Source organism: Lampetra fluviatilis, chromosome 64 (genome assembly GCF_964198595.1).
Source record: "Lampetra fluviatilis chromosome 64, kcLamFluv1.1, whole genome shotgun sequence".
NCBI lineage: Eukaryota > Metazoa > Chordata > Hyperoartia > Petromyzontiformes > Petromyzontidae > Lampetra > Lampetra fluviatilis.
Window position 1 is genome coordinate 674,198 of NC_136338.1, and position 21,889 is coordinate 696,086.

The following is a 21,889-nucleotide window of genomic DNA, read 5'->3' on the forward strand; positions in this document are numbered from 1 at the left end:
TAGGGGTAGGGGTAGGGGTAGTGATAGGGGTAGTGATAGGGGTAGTGATAGGGGTAGTGATAGGGGTAGTGATAGGGGTAGTGATAGGGGTAGTGATAGGGGTTGAGGTAGTGATAGGGGTTGGGGTACTGATAGGGGTTGAGGTAGTGATAGGGGTAGTGATAGGGGTAGGGGTAGTGATAGGGGTAGTGATAGGGGATGGGGTACTGATATGGGTTGGGGTAGTGATAGTGATAGGGGTAGTGATAGGGGTTGGGGTCGGCCTGGTCGTAGCTGTGGGTCAGGGTGAGGGAGCGGCAGGGTGATGGGCGAGAGATGGGGGATGTTGTTGTTGTTGTAAGGGGGAGAGCCGCACGACTGTTGACTTCCCCACAAGGTAGTACTCATTTTGGTGGTGGAAATTCCACATTCCTATGGCGGGGAGGGAGGACAGGGGGCTCGTCAATCCACTGATGATTTCCCCACAAAGTAGTACGCATTTTACTCGTCCTCTCCGGGATGATGATGATAACGATGACGATGTTTCTGGGACTTCGGGCTCGAGCTCGTCACCCCAATTATTTTTGTTTGTGTGTGTAAACATCGCCTCTAGGGAGACAAAGGCGGCCGGGCGTGGTTGCTGGCCACCAAACCCCTCCTGTGCCGTGCCAGCCTTCATTAGGTGCTGCTACCTCGCTAACAGCACTTGGCCCAAGTCTGTTGGAGGCTATCGGCGTGATACAAATTGAGCCGTCGCATATGCGGGGACGACACTCTTATGCGACGACGGAAGCTCATTTCATGCTAATCTCTCTCCCTAATCTCTCTCTCCCTAATCTCCCCCATTAACACAACTGACGTGCTTGCGTCCGGGGATGGAATTCCTTCCCAGCTCAGACCCCGCTTGCTTGCCCATCGCCTCTTGTTGTAACAGCTCTCTCGCTGGCTCAGCAGCTCCACTGCTCGATTATTTTTTTCCACCTGAGGACGAGCGCTTGTGTTGTGATCGAAACGTCGCGATATATTATTTTTACATTTATTTTTCTACCTACGTGACTTTACCGAAAGAACCAAAGAGTATGGTCGCGTAGCGGTTCGTGTGCTGCGCTAACCAAATATCTCCCCCCACCTCGTATCGTCTCAACGGACCATTGGTTCTTTGTTTTTTATTTCTCTGGACGTTGAACTTCCTTCGCACCGTACGTGTGTGGCCAACAGTGCGGAGAGATTGCGGCCCGGTGCGGACGCGACGGCGATCACTCACCCCAACCTCGACGCAGTGGAAGAGGTGCAGGTCTGGCCTGGCCTGGCCCACTTCGGTGCACGTGAGCGCCAGGATGGAGCTGTAGTTGGGCTCCGTGAGCACCGCTTGACACGACAAGATGGAGACGAGCGTGAAGTTCTCCAGCTCCTCCTGGGAACGCACGGACACACACGGAGTCACGCGGCGTTCGCCAGCAGAGATCACACAAACTACACTCACTCACTCTGTAGAACAGGGGGGGGTCATACAAACTCCACTCACTCTGTAGAACAGGGGGAGATCATACAAACTCCACTCACTGTGTAGAACAGGGGGAGATCACACACTCCACTCACTCACTAAAAATCCACTCACTCACTCTGAGTGACGGGGTGGATGGGTGGGGGACCTAGTGGAGGGGGGGGGGGGGGTTGGGGGTACCCCCACCTTGCTCTCAATGTCCACGAGTGACACGGAGCGCTCGTCCACCTGGAGCAGCATGTCCTGCGTCCAGATCTTGCCCGTCGAGTCCAGCAGACGCAGGCGGCGGATGCCGTCCTCCATGTTCACGAGGCCCTCCTTGCGGTCCATCTCAAAGGTCGAGAGGTGCTGGGGGGGGCGGGGGGGGGGCGAGGTTACGGTGACAGCACAGACAAAAGATCCCCCCCCCCCCATCCCCGTATAGCCTTCTACAAGCTGTCGGGGCAAGTGCACGCATTCCTCCGTTTGAGCGTCGCCCGCTTGACGTTTTTTGGGGCCTTGTCTGCGGGGTGGACCGTGCGCTCTCGGTAGCTGCGATCTACAAATAAAATTACGAACTAAAATATCAGCCAGCAATCTAGTTTCATTTCACCAGGTGCGAGGCCCCGCTACCGAGCTTCGTAGCTCTCTTTCGGAGGCGAGCTGATGGCCTGGCTCAACGTAGTGGTTAATCGTCAGCGTGGATATCTGTCGCAGCAGCCAAATACGCAAACTCCAAATATACAGCAGCAGGCGTCGTCGGGGTCGGGATAGAAACCACGACCCACTGTATACCTGGCAAGGTAGTCAACATCTCACCACCTAAGGCGGCTGGCAACGGCACAGGCAGGGGGAGGATGGCCAGCACCACACCGGGACACCGAATCACACACGCACGTGTCCACACAGCAGCACACCCACGCACACACACGTGCATGCACACACGCACCCACGCACACACCCATGCAACGCAGCGCTCACCTCCACGTGGTACTGTGCCGTTTCGGCCTTGATGTTGCTGGAGCGAGCATAGTTCTTGCGTTGCTCTGTTGGGACAACACAGCACCACGCATGGCCTCACGTCACGGTGCAGGGCACGGCCATGGATAGCGGGGGGAGTGGGGGGGGGGGGGAGCCACACGGAGAGCCACACGGAGAGCCACACGGAGAGCCACACGGAGAGCCACACGGAGAGCCACACGGAGAGCCACACGGAGAGCCACACGGAGAGCCACACGGAGAGCCACACGGAGAGCCACACGGAGAGCCACACGGAGAGCCACACGGAGAGCCACACGGAGAGCCACACGGAGAGCCACACGGAGTGGGGGAGGGGGAGGCAATCGCTATTTTACGGAGAGACTGGCCGAGTCAGGGCTCGCGTGCGGGCTCTCCAAGGCCCGCTCCGTGTCGCCGATGTATCGAGGACCGCCACCGTCTCTCTCGTGTTCACCGCACGGCGCGGCTCCCGAATCACGCGAGTTGTTTTGTTTTTTGTGACAGTGAGAATTTTTTTAAATGGCCCTTCTTCTTCTTGGTTCTTTCGGTAAAGTCACGTAGAAGGGAAATAATAAAATAAAATGTAATTTGTATTTTTATTATTTTATTATTTCCCTTCTACGTGACTTTACCGAAAGAACCAAGAAGATGAATCCCTGCAGTCACGAAAGCTTTAAATCGAAATGGCCCTTGTTGTTTTCAGTTTGCCGACCCCACCGAGCCAGCTCAGGTGGCGGTGTGCGACTCTCGCAGAGTGAGGACGGTGGGAGCCCTCGCGGCGACGCGCTCCCTCCACCTCGGGGAACACTTATCACACAAAAGACAAAGGTCCCCCCTACCGTGAAGCCTCTGACAGACTGTCGGGGCAAGTGCTGTTAGTAGCGAGCAGCGGCACCTATGAAGGCCGCCACCGTGCCGCACGAGGGGGCACGAGTGGTTAGCGCTACGCCCGCCCGACCACCTTTGTCTCCCCAGTGGCAACGTTCACACACCGCACCTATTACTCATTTGAGGCCGAATCGACCTAGGGGAGTGCCCAGGACCGGTTCGCTACTTTTCGCACAAGGCAGTCCCCCCTCCCCCCCCCCCTCTGGCAGCTACTCGGCGTTCAGTCAGGGGTCCTCCTCGCCGCGACGATGACGACCCACCGTGTGAATGGACGGACGACGGACAAAGGGATGGATGAACGGACAGACCGACGGACCGACGGACAGAGAGACCGACGGAGCGACAAACGCCGATGGGGACCGGTGTCAAAGGCCCCACCTCCCCCCACCCCGTGCCACCGTCCGCCACCAACGCGGGTAAACTTTGCGGTGCGCGGCAGAAAATCGATTGCGGTCCCGACCGCGAGACGTCTCGGCGCTCACCGCCGCGCTCGGAAACTTTACGACGCCGCCGCTGGAAGGCGAGAGAGACAAAGGCCTCTCCCGCTCTCTCCCGCTCTCTCTGTGCAAGCGAGCTCCACGCGGCGCACACAGCACGCCGGCGACACCAAACACGGGGGCAGCTCCCTCGCGGGTTTGAGGGCCGCAGCTTCGAGCGGCTGCGGCGATTGTTTTGGTCGTATCTGTAACTTGGGATTCACTCCGGACGGCTTTTTCAAAACGAATTTTGCCAATTATGGTCACAGCAGATGCATCTCTTTCCAACTGTTGATTGTGTATTGCATTTACTTGTTTCCTGTAACGCAGTTGTCTCTGCTCTGATCTACATCTGGCTGTCTCTCTGCTGTTTTGCTGGGATTGCCGTTTGCTTCACTTTTGCGAGGGAGAATGTTTCCACCATGCCGCCCTCCGGAGCACCCACACGACTGCCGCCCTGCATCAAGCTCGCAAGGCCCCACAGCTACCCACAGCGCCCATTGTCCGACCCACAGCGACGAGCCACTTCAGATGTGTACGTACACACACACACACGTGTGTGTGTGTGTGTACGTACACACACATGCGTGTGCACGTGTCTATGGAGGAGGCTCGTGAAGGACGCTGCTGCTACTGGGCAGTTGGAGACAGTCGCCCACCAGCAACAGCAGCGGGCAGAGGAGCGACACTCACAACAACGAGCGGAGCGTCGGGCAGCTAAAACGCAGAAAATTGGCACAATAGGGGGCACAGCTGGCGCATCTGCCAGTCATCCGAGTTGGTCAACCCATGGCTCCTGGGTCTGTCCCGTGACCACCTCCGGTCAGCGAGCCTTCGACACTTCACGTGGCCTCAAAGCGCACACCTGGCCTGGCACAAGTGCCGTGGTGACGTCACCTAGTTGCGAATGGTGGCAGCCGTCGTAGTTGTTGCTGTTTGCGTGCGTAATCGTGCGCGCACGCACAACCTTACCTGCCAGCGACGTCCCACCACGACCACCCCACAGACACATGCCCATCGCACGCGCCGGACCAACCCCCCAAATCGACAAGAGCCGGCGGCGGCGGCGCTCCAAGCGGCGCGTCCCGACGGCGCGGCGGCGACCACGCCTCCCGCGACGAGATAATAGCGACCGCTGCAGCCGCGGCGGCGTTGCTATAAACACGGGCGGCGCTTTATTTATTTATTCAGCATTGTCCGGCGGCGCGTGCCGCACACGTACCGTACCGCACGTACCGTACAGCTGCTTTGCGGTGGTGCGGCGCTCCATGGCGCGCGGCGCAGAGAGGACGTCCCCGGGACTTTGTCTGCGGGCCACGCACACGCACAGACGCTCAGACGCACGCACGCACGGGCGCGAAGACACGCGCAGACACGGAGATGCAGTGTCTGCGTGCGTCTGCATCGGCGGTGCTGAAGACTCCCGGGTGGGACCTCCAGCCGCCATCGTCCACTGCACCAACCATGGCAACAGCTGACGATGCGGAGAGCTGACGAGGACGATGATGATGATGACGATGATCATGCGGATAGCTGATGATGGTGATGATGATGATGATGCATGATTATAAATGTGGAGGGAAAAGCCGTAGAACGTGGAGAATAATCCAGGCAACCAGGGGGAGAGAGAGACACGCAAACTCCAAATCTACAGCAGGCGTCAGGGTTGAGATTGAAGCCACGACCTCCTGCGTACCAAGCGAGGGAATTAACATCTCGCCACCGCGCCCCCCATGGACTCACAAACACGGAGGGATCATCATCTATAGACTCACACACAGACCCATAGACTCATGATCTATAGACTCACACAGACCCATAGACTGGCATAGAGACCCACAGACTCATGATCTATAGACTCACACAGACCCATAGACTGGCATAGAGACCCATAGACTCATCATCTATAGACTCACACAGACCCATAGACTCATGATCTATAGACTCACACAGACCCATAGACTGGCATAGAGACCCATAGACTCATCATCTATAGACTCACACAGACCCATAGACTGGCATAGAGACCCATAGACTCATGATCTATAGACTCACACAGACCCAGACTGGCATAGAGACCCATAGACTCATGATCTATAGACTCACACAGACCCATAGACTGGCATAGAGACCCATAGACTCATGATCTATAGACTCACACAGACCCATAGACTGGCATAGAGACCCATAGACTCATGATCTATAGACTCACACAGACCCAGACTGGCATAGAGACCCATAGACTCATGATCTATAGACTCACACAGACCCATAGACTGGCATAGAGACCCATAGACTCATCATCTATAGACTCACACAGACCCATAGACTGGCATAGAGACCCATAGACTCATGATCTATAGACTCACACAGACCCATAGACTGGCATAGAGACCCATAGACTCATGATCTATAGACTCACACAGACCCATAGACTGGCATAGAGACCCATAGACTCAGCGGGAGAGTTACACGGAGCGGTGAGGACTTTTGAATTCGTTGGAGCGGAGTGATGGACAGAGGCAGGGAGACAGAGCAGAGGGGAGTTGCAGGAGCCACCATCCGGCTCTTCAACCACATCATCATCCCCATCAACCACCTCATCATCATCATCACCCCCATCAACCTCCTCATCATCATCATCATCAACCACCGCAATGTAAACCGTGAGCCGTGATCACAGTCGATGTCAGCCACAGGAGGAATTCCACGCCCTGGACACGGCCTGTTATATGCACTGGCAACCATTTATGTAATCATTCACCTCACGTCATTCATTACCGAAATACCTGGAGACACACAGCGACGACAGAGAGATAGGTAGAGACCCCGAGATAGAGAGACCCAAACGTCAACACACCGCTCCAGAAGGACACACACAAGACAAAGATCTCCCGCGTAGCCTCAACAGACTGCAGGGGCAAGTGTCGTTCACGAGTAGCAGCACCCGTGAAGGCCGGCACGGCACACAAGGGGGTGGGTGGCCAGCACCACGCCCGGCCGCCTTTGTCTCCCCCAGTGGCGATGTTTACACACCACTGCACCAGGTACTCATTTGAGGTCGAGCCGACCTAGGGGAGGCCCAGGACCGGTTCAGATAATCGTCACTGGTGTTGGCCGTGAGCCGGAATCGCATCTGGGTTGCCAGGTTTGTAGCGCAGCGTAGCGCTAACCACTACACCACCGCTCCCCACAGACACACACACCACACAGACACACACACACCACACAGACACACTCACAGACACACACACACCACACAGACACACACACACCACACGGACACACACACACCACACAGACACACCACACAACACACAGACACACCACACACCACACACCCCAGAACGGGGGCCACCCGTCCATCATCTGCCTCGCGGCCCGACGACTCCTCCTCCTCTCCGGGCCGGCGCGAGGGAGAGTCCTCCTCGTCGTCGTCCTCCCCCTCGGGGCCCCAACCCTCGCAGGGATCGGCACGTGTGCACCGAGCCGATCGGCACGCACCAAGCCGATCGGCACGCACCGAGCCGATCTGCACGCACCGAGCCGATCGGCACGCACCGAGCCGATCAGTACGCACCGAGCCGATCGGCACGCGTCGTGGGCTCACCGCGGTGGCGCGTGGCGTAGTCAGCGGCGAGTTGCTCCCCGCGTTGCCGCGGTCGGTGGCTCCTCCCGCCGACTCGCTCGCTCCCGGTGGGACTCTCTGAAACGACGGGGCAGACGGGAACACTTTTTAAAATTCAGCCCCTCGCATCTCCACGGGTGGATATACAAACAACGAATGAAGCAGCACTGCGTGGCGACGTCAACAAGTTACACAACAGAAATTAATCGATTGTGAACACCGCGACGAGGAGGACGAGGAGGAAACTCTGCGATGGCGCTTGCGAGTGGCAGCTTCGTGCCAGCAAGGCGCCCCCCCCCCAGGTGTTTCAGCAAAAACATTCCATCACTTGACTTGACATTCGGTGGCTCAGCGGTAAAGCGAGATGCCCCTCGCAATCAGAACGGCTTGAGCTCACATCCCGGTATATAGGGGGGGGGGGGGGGGTGGTTACACTGCAGATAACCCCACCCCCTGCCATGGGAACGTGGAATGTCCCACCACTGGCTCTGCAGGGCTGTAAACGGCAGATACTTCCCCCGGCACCTGCGATAAGCAGAGTTGGCTACGTACGGTACGAAAGAAGTTCAACACATGTACAGAATACACTGTACACCACTTACACTACACGCTACACACACGCTACACACACGCTACACACACTACACAAACCATTTAAGAGCAATGAAATCTCTTTCGACGCCAACTCCATCACTTTACAAAAGCGGAGTTGGGTTCCATCCTCCGAAGCCACTGCCCCGAGCGTTGGGCACTGCGGCTCGCGAACTGGAACTGAACATTTAAACCGGGCAGCCTCCCTGCACTGCCTTCAAGTTTCACACACACTCACACACACTCGAGTTTATTGTTAACTTAACAAAGCAGTGAACCATCTTGCCCCAGCCTACACCCATTACGCCCCGCTCAAAGTCCCTAACATCTGGGGGATGCAGATCTCCTCTCCGCATGCCCAGGCTGAGGCTTCTTCGGCCGATGGGTGACCGAGACTTTTCCCCGTGTAGGCTACGGAACGGTCTTGCACGAGATATCAGAAGGGGCTTCTCTCTCAGAGAGTCTGTGGACATCTTTTTAATTGGTCTTAAAACCGATTTATGTATATACGCTTCCGCTTGTTAAACTTTTAGTTCATTTCGTGAATCTATTCTTAGAATGTGTTTATAATATAATTATTATGATGCCGTCTGCTGCCGTGTCCTGTACAGCACTTTGAGATCCTCGATCAAAAGCCACTAGATCGATAGAATGATTATTCTTCTTGGTTCTTTCGGTAAAGTCACGTAGAAGGGAAATAATAAAATAATAAAAATAAAACATCATAAAATAATTCTCACGACGTATCAGCCACAACGCAAGCAGCCGTCCTCAGGTGAAGAACAGGTCTGTCGGAAAGACAGCGTCTGAATGAGACGCCGTCTTATTATCATCAAGCTCAAAAAGGCTGGCATGGCTTCCTCAACGTACAGGTTTCCACGCTGCTGTGATTCAGGCGCCACGGTGGCTAGGAGATGTGAACTACCTCGCCTGGTATACAACAGGAGGTTGCGAGTTCGATCCAGACCCCGACCCCTGCTGCTGCTGCTGTATATTTTGAGTTTGTCTCTTTCTGCTCGTGGTCGTGTGGATTTTCCTCCAGATCATCCGTTTTTCCCCCTCCACATTTAGAATCGACTATCACACATTTAGAGTATTTGGCTGCTATAAATGCCCACGTGATGATGAGAAGCCACTTGTTTCAGCTATCATTTGTGGCCACATCGCTAAGCGGGGCCTCACCTGCCAAACTAAAACATAAGATTGTTAGTTTATATCATGGGACCTCCTTTGCCAGTACCAAAATATGAGAATAGGTTTTCCCCTTTTTTTTGGCAACAAAACAGTTGTGTTAAGATGTTAAAACAACGAACTGAAACCTTTTACAAGGAATCATGTCTGCATTAACCACAATGCTTGTGGTCAGAAAGCCGTCTGGTGTGGACCAATCAGTTTCAAGGACGATGCATATATTATCAGAGAATGTATTTTGTTTGCATTCTGACCACAAGCATTGTGGTTAATGCAGAAATGATTCCTTGTAAAAGGTTTCAGTTTGGTGTTTTAACAACTTAACACAGCTGTTTTGTTGTCAGAAAAAAGGTGAAAAACCTATTCTCATGTTAGTTTCGTTTTTTTTTATAACGCAGTTAACCGATAGCACAGTCCACCCCACAGAAAGGGCTCAAAAACGTCAAGCGAATGACAATACAACGGCACCGTCAAAGACGGCAACAGGCGTTTGGGGGGTGGTGAACACATGGCCCTTGGATCCTGGGTGCAACAAGTAGAATGGACATTGTTGCTACAACCCCAGCGACTTTTGCAAACGAGCTCCCGTGACGGAGCGAGCGAGCCAGCCAGTCACTCACCCAGTTACCCACCCAGTCACCCACCCAGTCACTCACCCAGTCACTCATTCATTCACCCACCCAGTCACCCACCCAGTCACCCACCCAATCATCCACCCAGTCACCCAATCTTGTCACCCACCCAGTCACCCAATCCAGTCACCCACCCAGCCACCCACCCAGCCACCCACCCAGTCATCCCACTGCAGGTCACCCACCCAGTCACCCACCCAGTCACCCACCCAGTCACCCACCCAGTCACCCAATCTAGTCACCCACCCAGTCACCCAATCCAGTCACCCACCCAGCCACCCACCCACCCAGTCATCCCACTGCAGGTCACCCACCCAGTCACCCACCCAGTCACCCACCCAGTCACCCAATCCAGTCACCCACCCAGTCACCCAATCCAGTCACCCACCCAGTCATCCCACTGCAGGTCATCCACCCAGTCACCCACCCAGTTACCCAATCAGTCACCCACCCAGTTACCCACCCAGTTACCCACCCAGTCACCCACCCAGTCATCCCACTGCAGGTCACCCACCCAGTCACCCACCTAGTCACCCACCCAGTCACCCCACTGCAGATCACCTCATTTCTCTCTCTGCTTCTTCCCACGCACTGCTCCACTCGTCTCTTCCACTGCCCCAAGCTCTCACAACAATAACTACAACCTCGCTCAACCCAATGGACGCTGTTCACGGATCTCGTCATCAGTTAGGACTCTGACCATCGTGCCGTTAATTGCTGGCCGCACAGCAAGCGTTGTTAAAGACGCGCCAAGTGCCGTTGTTTCACAGATGGAGGTGATGTCATCGCCACGATGGAGGTCCAGGAGGTGACTATGATCATCGGCGACTATCTGTGGTCACCCAACCCGGGTTCCCGAGTAAGGGTGTCAAGGCCTCCCTAGGAAAAAATGTCGTGGGAATGTGGAAGGTTCACATTCCTATGACCCTGGCGAGTTTAACCATGCAGCAACCAACATTGACTCCCCACTCCCCTCCCCCCCTCCAAAGTGGTTCTCATTTATCAGCCATCGGAGGGATGATGGGCTGGGTCAACCCTCTCAAACTTGGATTTGAACTCACGACCTTCCGATGGCGAGCCGCTCGCACCACCGCAGATCCACCTGGCCACGGTGGCACGGCCAGGGGTGGCGAGTGGCATGGCCAGGTGTAGTGAGTGTTACAGCCAGGTATAGTGAGTGGCATGGCCAGGGGTGGTGAGTGGCATGGCCAGGTGTAGCGCGTAGCACCGATTCTTGTTGTAGAGGCTCAGTGTTAAAAAAAAAACAAATAAATTAAATGACGACGTTTCGGAGGCAACACAAGCTTCCGTCTTCAGGTGGAACCGTCACAGCAAAATTCCACCTGAAGACGGAAGCTTGTGTTGCCTCCGAAACGTCGTGATTTAATTTATTTGTTTTCTTTATTAACCTACATGACCTTTACCGAAAAAACCAAAGATTATGGATCCTTGCAGTCACGAAAACTTCAGATCTAAAAAGGCTCCGTGTTATCGTATCGGGGCCGCATGGCGACAGTCGCCATGACAGGCGACGTGCCACAAACCTCGGCCCGGCACGGGCAGAGCGCGGACCCACTGGACACCAGAGGTCGCAAACGGGTTTTGATTCCTTACCCATTCCCCGGCCGCACCAGGGTCGCAAACGGGTACCCGTACCCTACCCGATACCCGGCTACCCGTACCCGGCCGGGTACGGGTAGGGTATGGGTACCCGATTGCGATCTCTGGGATGAAGCCATGTTGCAGGCGCGGGTGGGTTGATTCTAGGAACTTGAATTGTGAGAAGAGACAAGACGTTGGGAAATGAGTGACAAACGGTGACTCACCAGTGACTCACGGCCTGCCCGTACCCGTACCCGGCCGCACCAGGGTCGCAAACGGGTACCCGTACCCGGCTGGATACGGGTAGCCGGGTATCGGGTAGGGTACGGGTATCGGGTACCCGGTTGCGACCTCTGCTGGACACGGAGCGTGATGGATTCCTCCAGTCGCTAAAACAAGAATCCCATTCTGGACCTCTCTCTCTGTCTCTCTCCCTCTCTCTGCGGGTTACCAAGGGGATGGGCCAGGGGGGTGGGCCATCTCCCTGGTAACCCGCACACAAACACCGCAGCGTGCCCAACAAGCGAGGGCGATGCGCGTTCGGTGCGTTTAAAATAGATCGAGCCGACGAGAAAGAACAAAAGTCGCGGCGCTGTAAACGCGCGGCTCCCAGTGCGTCACGAGCGGCCAGAGAGCGCGAGGTTGGTGCGGTGGTGGCGGGGGCGGTGGTGGCTGTTACAATCGTAAAAAGGTGAACACGAAAAAAAACACGCACTTTAGAGAACTGCGTCGTCGATAAGGAACGCTTCCTATCAGCCGCGCTGTCCGCACAAACAGATAAAAAAAAAACCTTCAACGCCCAAACGGGGGCGGGGGGGGGGGCAAAGTTGAACCGAGAGAGAACGAGGACGAGCGAGGGGACGAGCGCGCCAGTGGTCGGTGGTGCGGAACGGTCCGTCATAATTTTTTGCCGGGACCGGTCAACCAGCCCCCCCCACCCTCACCCCCCCTCCCTCAGCCCCCCCCTCAGCACCCCACCCTCCCCGGCCCCCGCCGTGTTGACCGCGGGGGACAAAAGGCACCAGCCGCGGCGCCGCCGACGCAGGCAGCGGCGCCCCGGTGGGTCAACAACAACAATTCGTGGCAATGGACACATCAATAAATACTCAACCCGGCTGGGCATTCCGCGGGACCTGTGGATAGAAGCAGAAGGGTGCCGCGGTGGCGGGGAGATGTTGACTACCTCGCCCGGTATGCAGGAGGTCGTGGGTTCGATCCCAACCCTGACGACACCTGCTGCTGTGTATTTGGAGTCTGCGTGTCTCTCCCCCCGTGGTCACTGCGTGGATTTGTCTCCGGGTCCTCCTCCGGCTTTTCCCGTCTACGTTCAGAATCAACGTTACGCGTTTAGAGAATGTGGCTGATGTGAATATCCACACGATGACCATGATGACGATGAACACTTTGTTGAGCGATCATTGTAATGGCCAGGTCGTTTCTGACAAAGAGAGTTACATAGCAGCTCAGTGGTGGCGCCTACCTTAGTAAAATAAAAATATTATTTTTTATGTAATATACTGAGAGCATTTCGAAGGCCCCCCCCCTCAAGCGGACTTGAGTTGCGCACGCAAGTAAACAACCCGGCGCTGGTTTGATCTTCCTTCAATAAATAGCGCCCACTTTGCCATGAGACGTCGCTGGTTGGAGCACTTCTCCTATTTACGACGGGACCGCCTGTTCGGCACAAAACTAACATCAATAATGTACGAGAGAGCCCCTTAAAACAAAAATACCCCCTCCCACCTTCTTTTATATCACACGCCGCACAAAAAAAACTGAACGCGTGCACACACACACAGCCCAGCCGTATCCGGCATAAACACACACACAGCCCCATTGCATCGCGTGCCATGCAACAGACTCCACGCCCTTGGGGCACCCAAACGCGATGCGATGACTCTGCACCAGGGCGATGCCCCCAAGATCCAAGTGGCTCTCGCATTTAAAATCCGGAATGTCGCCGGCTCAAATCCTGTCCGGGGTGGGGGTCGTGGTGATCGATTCAGCCCATCACCCCGCACCTCCGGGGTGGATAAATTAGTACACCCCCACGTTGCGTCGGGGTGAAGCCAACAGGCGCTTGTTGTTGTTGTTGTAACCTACGGACGGATTCGCAGCGACGCTGTATTCCACCACCGGCTCCAGGACGTGAGAGCGCGAGGCAATTTCATCGACTGCACATTTGAGCAGGAAGCGACCGTGACTTTGATGGGTTCTAGCTGCACGAGAGAACGTGTCAATGCGTAAACGTCTCGCGGCGGTGCGCGGTTCCGAGCGACGAGTCCTCTCCCTCGCCGCTCTGCGGTTTTCGTTTCGCGTTTTGTGCGATTTTTTTAGATTTCCGAATGTAATCGGCCGTTTTTTTTTTACACTTTTGACGTCCACCCCCCATCGGTGGCACCTTCAGTGTATCGGGTTCACAAATCAGTGGCACGGGTGACTCTCCCCCCCCCCACCATCCCCTGTAGGGGAGGGGCACGGGTGGATACGCACGGTGCAAATGAAGTTCAACGTACATTGGAACCCACTCTTAACACTTAACCTCTCATATTCTTGGTTCTTTCGGTAAAGTCACGTAGAAGGGAAATAACAAAATACAAAGAATAATAAAATATATATTTTTCATTAAATAATAAAAATATTCTTTTTTTTTTCTTTTTAGTATTATTTTATTATTTCCCTTCTACGTGACTTTACCGAAAGAACCAATAATATGAATCCCTGCAGTCACGAAGGCTTTAAATCAAAATTTAACCTCTCGTTAAGTGTTAAGTGATTTGGTCATTAAGCGAGTATAGGAAACACACGTCAAAGGCCTACTTCGTTCCGATAGCATCGAAAGTTACCTTCACCCAAAAAAAAAACGGACTTTATAATGTTGAAATGGATATTAATACAAAATGATAGTGACACCATTATTAACAAATGCGTTAATGAATATTGACTGTACCTACGACAGCCCGTCGTTACCAGACATTGGGCTCTATGGAGACAATACACTACACTACACACTACACTACACACTATGGAGACGCTACACTACACTACACTGGGCTCTATGGAGGCACTACAATACACTACATAATACACTACACAACACACTGGGCTCTATGGAGGCACTACACTATACACTAGACACTGGGCTCTATGGAGGCACTACTATACACTATACACTACATTGGGCTCTATGGAGGCACTACATTATACACTACACACTACACTGGGCTCTATGGAGGTACTACACTACAATACACTACACACTACACTGGATTCTATAGAGGCACTACACTATACACTACACACTACACTGGGCTCTATGGAGACGCTACACTACAATACACTATACACTACACTGGGCTCTATGGAGGCACTACACTATACACTACACACTACACTGGGCTCTATGGAGGCACTACACTACAATACACTACACTATACACTACACACTACACAGGGCTCTATGGAGACGCTACACTACAATACACTATACACTACACTGTGCTCTGTGGAGGCCCGTGGTTAAGTGATTAGTCGTGAAGAGGGATGCGTGTGATTCATTGTATTTGTTGACCCACGAGAGCCGAGCCAAGTCAAAGGCGTCTCTCTCTTTCAGGACTCTCCCTGGCTGCCACTTAGGCAGAGTTTTTTTTATTTATTTGACGACGTTTCCCCCCCCCCCCGAGCCGATTGACGGCGAGCGCGACTCGCGATTTCGCAGTCAACGTACCGAGCAGCCAGGGGCAGCGGAATCATCCGGTTGTTGTCCGGTGCCGCAAGTCCCTCCACCACCCGGCACAGCAAAAACAAAGTGAAGCCGTTTGGACGCCGACGATGGCGAAATCGGTTTCGGCTCAACCTCGCCCGGGTCGTCGACAATTCTGATTGGCGACTTACTTTGTTAAATGTGGTCGGATCGCCGCGTAAAGGCGGAGGGCGCGCGTGTCTTGTCGTGACGGGGCGCTGCAAGATGCGACACCGTGACCGTTCAAAGCTCGCCCCGCTGCATCGGCTCCCGGCTGCTGAACGGGATGAATTCTGTCGCCACAAACGAACCACTACACCTCTCCAATCTCTTTAAGAGCCTTCAACAAGCTCCGTGATAAGAAGGCTCAGCTAATCGAGTCTCTCACCTTTCCGAAGAGATGCCGCGACTCTAAGGTAATACCAATCGCATTTAATTATTTTGTCAAGGCGCCCTTCCCCCCTTCCAACCCAGCTTAAATAGACGCTCCAAGCGTGTTGGTGTTTCATTCAGACGCTGTCTCCCCGACAGACCTGGTCTTCACCTGAGGACGGCTGCTTGCGTTGTGGCCGAAACGTCGTGAGAATTATTTTATTATGTTTTATTTTTATTATTTTATTATTTTATTATTTCCCTTCTACGTGACTTCACCGAAAGAACCAAGACGATGAACTCTCCGATCGCGTCAAGGAGCAATCAACCATCATCGTGGGAACTCCGCTCATCCTCGCAGCGGCTTTTGGCTAATCGTTGGACAAAGACGGTCACCGCATCGCCTGGCGCTTTCAGACGCGCTGATTCTGCGGCCGTCTGGAACGCTCTTCCCCTTTCGATATTATAAAGCCACTGGGAGCCGTGCACTTTTAAATCGTCATCATCGAGGTTGACAAACTCGTTTGTTTAGAACTGATTTGTGTGTTTAGTTTGTTGTCCCCCCCCACCTCCGGACTAAGCCCGTCACATGACCCGGCTTCCTTGCTAAACTAAACTCTTGTTTATTTTACCAGATGAAGCCCATTGAGCTCTTTTTCAAAAGCGACCTGGACCTCAAATGATAACTCGGCGAGGTGGCTTACCATGCGGACATTTTAAATGCAGCCAAATGCTCTAAACGCGTGATGTCGATTCTAAATGTTGGAGGGAAAACCGGAGGACCCGGAGAAAAATCCACGCAATCAGAGAGAGAGAGAGAGACACCGCAAACTCCAAATATACAACAGCAGCAGGCGTCAGGGTCGGGATCGAACCCACGACCTCCTGCATACCAGGAGAGGGAGATGACATCCCGGTCACGACCCTCGCAGATTTAGACCCTAGTTATTAAACAAGATGTATTATGATTCTACGATAATTGACCTCTGTTAATGATTAAGATTCGTTGAAACTGCCTCGTGAATATACCCCCCCCCCCCCAGTCCAGGGGTAGGCAGCTTGCGGCTCTTTAAAGTGACCGCTGCTTCGCGACGTTTATTTATTGGAGGACCGACCACCGTCTCTCGTGTTCACCACACGGTGCACTGTGGTGGCTCTTGAAATATTGAGCTTTTTTTTTCTTTCACAGAATCCAAAATAAATAAATGGCTACTCTTGTTATTTTGGATGCAATCTCCCCTCCCCCCTGTTGCCTTAGCCTGGAGCAGGATAGCATTGCAATGTTTGAGCAAAGCTTACAAGTGTTTTTATTGTATATGCAGGGACTCCTCCACTTAGGCCAAACCTGGTCCAGACGTCAAGTTGCCTGTTCGGACCGAGAGGCCTGGGTTCAACCGCCACTCAATAAATGGCGGTGATGGCAATTACGTCTGTAGAACGTGAAGAACCAGTGGCATCTACATCTGTAGAACGTGAAGAACCAGTGGCATCTACATCTGTAGAACGTGAAGTACCAGTGGCATCTACATCTGTAGAACGTGAAGAACCAGTGGCATCTACATCTACAGAACGTGAAGAACCAGTGGCATCTACATCTACAGAGCGTGAAGAACCAGTGGCATCTACATCTACAGAACGTGAAGAACCAGTGGCATCTACATCTACAGAATGTGAAGAACCAGTGTCATCTACAGGAGACTATGCAACTCCTAAAGCCATTCCCCGTGTTTAGTGTACATGCCGTACAACGTGTTTGTAATCGGCAGGAACAAACCGACTTACGAACAGACCTCTGGAACCGAACTAACTAAAGTAGAGGAGTCCCTAAATACATGAAATCGTTTCGTTGTCGTCAAGAGCAGTCGACGACCGCCACTGCTGCGCCGTAACGTGGACACGGAGAGACCGCTCTGTGCCCACACTCTCTCTCTGTCTCTCTCAAGCCTCCAGCACTCAACGCACTCAAGAGTAACTCCGATCCCTTACCCGAACGATAACAAAAACGGCGAGATAACGTCGCGTTCCGAGATTCGTCTCATTATTTTCTTTTATACACTCCCTCTCTCTAGGATTTGAAGATGGTTTTTTTCCCCGAAAAGGTTGAGCATTAACGATCGGAGCGCCAAATGAAAAGTTGGGAGAGATGTTGAACGAGCAGACGGTCACTCCTCTGTGTTCGTTACTCCCACCCTCTTCAGGTGGTGTCGCTCTCTATTAAAATGTATTTTAATTAAATGTCTCCCGAACTCCTTCTTCCGTCGTCTCCATTGCAACCCCGTCACCCAGCTAGTTTCGGAGGTGAGCAGCCACCCCCCTCCCGCACAAGCAGCCACGGGGACAAGCAGCGGTCGCTGTTGGGGCTGCCGGACAGGAACACGCCACCAACACTCGAGCCCACAGATGCTTTGTGTAATAGCAGTCGTAATGCGATGTTTCGATGCTCCACTATCAGCCGGAATAAAGATTAAGTACGTATTTAGTTTTTACGTCTCAACAAATTTGCCAATGACTCTCTTCTCTGCCAACAGTTAAGAGCGGTTGTCGTTGTTTTACTGCCCGTGCGTGAAGTGACCGTGGGCGGGTGGCGGGGAGGCACGGTTTACGACCGCCAGACTTATAGGGCCCCGTGGTTATTAGGACTCTGGGTTTTATGGGACCGCTGCACTTGTGGCAGGGTGTGGTCAGGTGACATTCCTGCCCACCCCCGGTCCAGGAGTCAAACTGTGCACATTGGACTTGCTGTGCCCTGCTGGCGAGCGTAGCGGCGAGCGTGTTGCCGCTAGGATCTGGGCGGAACGAGTTCCATACCCGCTCACGGACGCACCTCCGACTAGCACGGTTGGCTAGGTACGGCGTGAAAGAAGTTCAACATATGTACATACAGCCAACACCAGCGACGATTATCTGAACCGGTGATGGGCCTCCTCTAGGTCAACTCGACCTGAAATGAGTACCCGGTGCGGTGTGTAGTAAACATCGTCACTGGGGAGACAGAGGCGGCCGGGCCTGGTGCCGGCCTTCCTTAGGCGCCGCTACTCGCTAACGGCACGTGCCCCAAAAGTCTGTAGTGGCCACTACACAGGGGATGCAGATGCATTGCCGCCCCTTGCGTGGTGCACGCCGCATCAGCGGGAGACGACGGCACGCAGGGCCCCACGGCTCCGCTCAACGGGGCTGCACTTGGCAACGCAAATTCCCGCTGCTGCTGCTCGAACGAGCTTTTAGAGCCAGTGGTGGAAAATCCACGTTGCTATGGCGGGGACGAGAAGCTCCACGTTGCTATGGCGGGAACGAGAAGCTCCACGTTGCTATGGCGGGGGCGAGAAGCTCCACGTTGCTATGGACGGGGCGAGAATATCCACGTTGCTATGGACGGAGCGTGAAGCTCCACGTTGCTATGGTGGGGGCGAGAAGCTCCACGTTGCTATGGACAGGGCCAGAATCTCCACGTTGCTATGGCGGGGGCCGAGTCACTCTAACCACCCTTGATCTTTCCCACAAAATGGTAGTCGTTTTATATTGAGCCCCCCCCCCTCTGGAGAGAAGATGATGGGCCGCGTTCACCGCCGCGTGCAGGATTCGACCTTGCGGCAGAGCCACGCCGAGCCACCTGCGCTCGAGACGCTGTTCCGCAAGCGCTGGGGGGTGCTGGTGGTGGTGGGGGGGGTTGAAACATTTGGCTTCGGTCAAATCAAAAACGCATTAAAACTGAGAGTTGTGAAACGTTAGCCAAGCGATTGGCACGACGAGGGTGGTGGTGGTGGTGGTGGTGGTGAGGGTGGTGGTGGTGGTGGTGATGAGGGTGGTGGTGGTGGTGAGGGTGGTGGTGGTGGTGGTGGTGAGGGTGGTGGTGGTGGTGGTGGTGAGGGTGGTGGTGGTGGTGAGGGTGGTGGTGGTGGTGAGGGTGGTGGTGGTGAGGGTCGATGGGAAACGCGAGGCCAGGGAGTTGCCGCCGCTCGAGTTGAACCTCTCTCTCTCCGCAGCGCGCCGCGTCCTCTTCCCACGGCCGCCCCTCGCGCCGTCCGATGCCGTGCCACCCACGTCTCGCGTCGAATCAGGAGCCACGTCTCGCGAACAGAGACGCGGGTCCCTTGCCCACAGAAATATGTTGCAGTTCGACAGCGTTGGTTCAAGCAAGCCCGACTTCTGCTCGAGACAATGAATGTCATCCGTAATAGGTATTTTTTGGAGGTTAGATCACGTAAATATATAGATCGGTCGTTAAAACCCACCACCACCTGACACAGCCAACTAGTGAGGGCTGTCACGTAAACAGAACGTGCCAATTCGTCACGAGTATCACACTAGTGTGTAGTAGTGTATAGTAGTGTAGTGTATAGTAGTGTAGTGTATAGTGTAGTGTAGTGTATAGTGTAGTGTATAGTAGTGTAGTGTAAAGTGGTGTAGTGTATAGTGTAGTGTAGTGTATAGTGTAGTGTATAGTAGTGTAGTGTATATTAGTGTAGTGTAAAGTGGTGTAGTGTATAGTGTAGTGTATAGTGTAGTGTATAGTGTAGTGTAGTATATAGTGTAGTGTATAGTAGTGTAGTGTATAGTAGTGTAGTGTAAAGTGGTGTAGTGTATAGTGTAGTGTATAGTAGTGTAGTGTAAAGTGGTGTAGTGTATAGTGTAGTGTAGTGTATAGTGTAGTGTATAGTAGTGTAGTGTATATTAGTGTAGTGTAAAGTGGTGTAGTGTATAGTGTAGTGTATAGTGTAGTGTATAGTGTAGTGTAGTATATAGTGTAGTGTATAGTAGTGTAGTGTATAGTAGTGTAGTGTAAAGTGGTGTAGTGTATAGTGTAGTGTATAGTAGTGTAGTGTGTCGTGTAGTATACTAGTACAGCACACCGGTGTGTTGGAGAGCCAAGCCACAACATTTACAATCCGAGTCCGACGTTTCGCCAGTAATTACAACCAGCTTCATCAGGCGACAGCCCAACCCCCCCCCCCCCCCTCGATTATGGATGATATTGCCTGCGACGTGTTAGACTGACAATGAATGCCGAAACCAGTTCCTTGCCGATAATATCTGGGCAGTTTGCCAGCATCGGCTCAGCCCAACCTGACCGATGCTGATGATACCAAGACTGCTGAAACCAGTTCCTTGCCTCGTTGTCCTTTCGCCACCCCCCCCCCTCAGGCACCTCCAATGAGCATGGTTGGCTACGTACGGTGCAAAAGAAGTTCAACGTACGTACACGCACAGTTGATCAGCTATGGTCTCGGCAAGCCCGCATCTGCTGGTGAGACACTCGAGGTCAAAACCGCCCCCGGGTTTTGCCTGCGTTGGCGTCAACGCAGATGGCACGATGCACTCCCAGAAGGCCGTGTGGCTAACAGGATGCGTATTTTATACCTTGGAGTGACTGACACGTGAAAGAGGGGTACTTTAAACACGTAGGCTTTCGCGACCGATATTATTCATAATAAAGGATTTTGGGTTAGATCGCGTAAGTATAAATGTGTCGTAACCCTCCACCACCCGACACAGCCAATGAGTGTACTTGTCCGCTTATTTATTTTGCAACTTCTGCACAACAACGCGAATGAACACTCGGTTTACTCGTTCAACGTTCTTACAAAAAAAAACGCCGATGATAATCTTAATAATTTCTGTGCTCTAACTCACTCGCGTTAGCCCGAGGCCTTCACCTAGCAGCAGACCCACATCGAGGCCCGTGTGTGTGTTTGTGACAACGACGAATCAAGCAAGGGCGTTATAAGACGCCGTTTTTAAACATCGGTGCCAACTTCCCTCGACCAAACAATTAAGAGGCGCGCATTAAAGCATGAGACAAAGATCCCCCGTATAGCCTTAGACTGTTGGGGCAAGGGCTGTTTAGCGAGCACCTTTCAAGGCCGGCGCAGCTCACAAAGGAGTGGGTGGCCCGCACCACGCCCGGCCGCCTTTGTCTCCCCAGTGGCAATGTTTACACACCGCACCAGGTACTCATTTGAGGCCGAGTCGACCTACACACAATCACTGCGGCATGCAGAGGTGCGGCCCGTCCTAATCACGTGGCGTGCAAACCGGCGATAGAAATACCGCGCAAGCCACAGCTTCACATCGTGCTGGTTTGGCTGGGGTTAGGGGCATGCTAAAGATCATCATTCTAACGTCATCCGCCAAGGCTACGAGGACATTGTGTGGCCGGGGTTCACGGTCCAGATCGAGAGATTACATTGTAAGCATCTCGGTTGGGAACCACACGCACACACACATTGTGGCAGCAGGCACCAAGCGTCACGCCATCTCACCTCCTTGCTGTGAAAACGTGGCAGGAGCACCGTGACCGGGGAGCCA

At 53.6% G+C, this 21,889-nt stretch overlaps 1 protein-coding gene across 4 annotated transcripts in view; it reads right to left on the bottom strand.

Annotated features, from left to right (window-relative positions):
• LOC144951930 (epidermal growth factor receptor kinase substrate 8-like) overlaps positions 1-21,889 on the bottom strand; it is a 61,971-nt gene that overhangs the window by 23,688 nt on the left and 16,394 nt on the right. For 2 of the 4 annotated variants that reach the window (XM_078882290.1, XM_078882288.1), the window contains exons 1-4: positions 4,798-4,936; positions 2,444-2,508; positions 1,670-1,831; positions 1,244-1,393 (exon numbers count right to left, since the gene is read on the bottom strand). In XM_078882290.1, coding sequence (XP_078738416.1) covers positions 1,244-1,393; positions 1,670-1,831; positions 2,444-2,508; positions 4,798-4,843 — 423 coding nt within the window. In that variant the 5' untranslated portion in view covers positions 4,844-4,936. Of the gene's footprint in view, positions 1-1,243; positions 1,394-1,669; positions 1,832-2,443; positions 2,509-4,797; positions 4,937-5,052; positions 5,133-7,435; positions 7,532-21,889 lie in introns of those variants that run through there. The other 2 variants (XM_078882291.1, XM_078882289.1) reach the window with 2 other exon arrangements.